The sequence below is a fragment of the Orycteropus afer genome, unplaced genomic scaffold, assembly GCF_000298275.1.
Source record: "Orycteropus afer afer isolate SDZICR_OR568_19922 unplaced genomic scaffold, OryAfe1.0 scaffold00291, whole genome shotgun sequence".
NCBI classification, from domain to species: Eukaryota; Metazoa; Chordata; class Mammalia; order Tubulidentata; family Orycteropodidae; genus Orycteropus; species Orycteropus afer.
The window spans coordinates 407496-408603 of record NW_006921878.1 but is presented as its reverse complement, the minus strand read 5'-3'; the positions used below and the strand labels follow the sequence as shown (position 1 = coordinate 408603).

Here is a 1108-nt window from a genome sequence, read left to right as displayed (position 1 = left end):
TCGACACAGCTGCGTACCTTACTCTGAGTCAGCCTGTGCTTGTTGTTCAGTACAAACACGCCCTTGTCCACGGCCACCAGCCCCACTCGGGCCCCATGGTCACCCTCTATCTTAAGGGTCATCTGCTGTCCTGGCACGTGTGCCTTTTCCTTTTTCCCACCACCTTTTACCACCAGCTGTGGGGAGGGAGGGGAAAGGAAGGAGGAATAAGCCCTGTGAGGCCCCAGCCCCGTCAGCCATGGACAGAGGGGGCCTGGGCTGGACTGAAAAGCAGAGAAAGATGTAGCGGGAGAGAAGAGAGATGGACAGATTGACGGCAGAAGCAGAGTCAGACAGAAAGATGAGAAAACAACAGGAAGAGAGACGCCCTGAGGTCGAAGCAGAGGAAAGAAAGAACATGAAGCACAAGAGAGGAGGAGGGAGGTGCCGTGCAGACGTGGGAGAGAGAATCCACCATGTGAGCAGAAGGCCCCACACAGAGAGAACCCACCATGTGAGTAGACGGCCCTCCATGCAAATGAAGGGCTCCTCTAATGCAAATAAAGAACCCCTGCATGCAAATGCAGGACCCCACTGTGTGAGTAGACAGCCCCTCCATGCAAATGCAGGATGTCTCCATGCAAATGAAGAACCCCTCTATGCAAATGAAAGTACCCTCCATGCAAATGAATGAGCCCTCCATGGAAATCAAGGCCCCCTCCATGCAAATACAGAATCTCTCCATGTAAATGAATGAGCCCTCCATGCAAGTGAAGGGCCCCTCTATAAAAACAGAGGGCCCCTCCATGCAAATAAAGGGCCTCTCTACACATATAAAGAGCCCCTCCATGCAAATGAAGGACCCCACTGTGTGGGTAGACAGCCCCTCCATGCAAATGCAGGATGTCTCCATGCAAATGAAGGATCTCTCCTGCAAATATAGGGCCCCTCCATGCAAATAAAGAACCCCTCGATGCAAATGAAAGTCTCTTCCATGCAAATGAAGAAGTCCACCAGGCAAATAGAGGACCCCTCCATGCAAATGAAAACATCTCCATGTAAATGACAGGACCAGCTATACAAACGGAGAACCCCGCTGAGCACGTGGAGAAGCCCTCTAGGCCAGGTG

General features: G+C 52.2%; 1 protein-coding gene across 1 annotated transcript in view; it reads right to left on the bottom strand.

Moving 5' to 3' along the window:
- Window positions 1-1108, bottom strand: part of LOC103205683 (complement C3-like) — a 215899-nt gene that overhangs the window by 47144 nt on the left and 167647 nt on the right. Inside the window, exon 13 of the mRNA XM_042782324.1 lies at window positions 18-176. Within this exon, the coding sequence (XP_042638258.1) occupies window positions 18-176 (159 nt within the window). The remainder of the gene's footprint in view (window positions 1-17; window positions 177-1108) is intronic.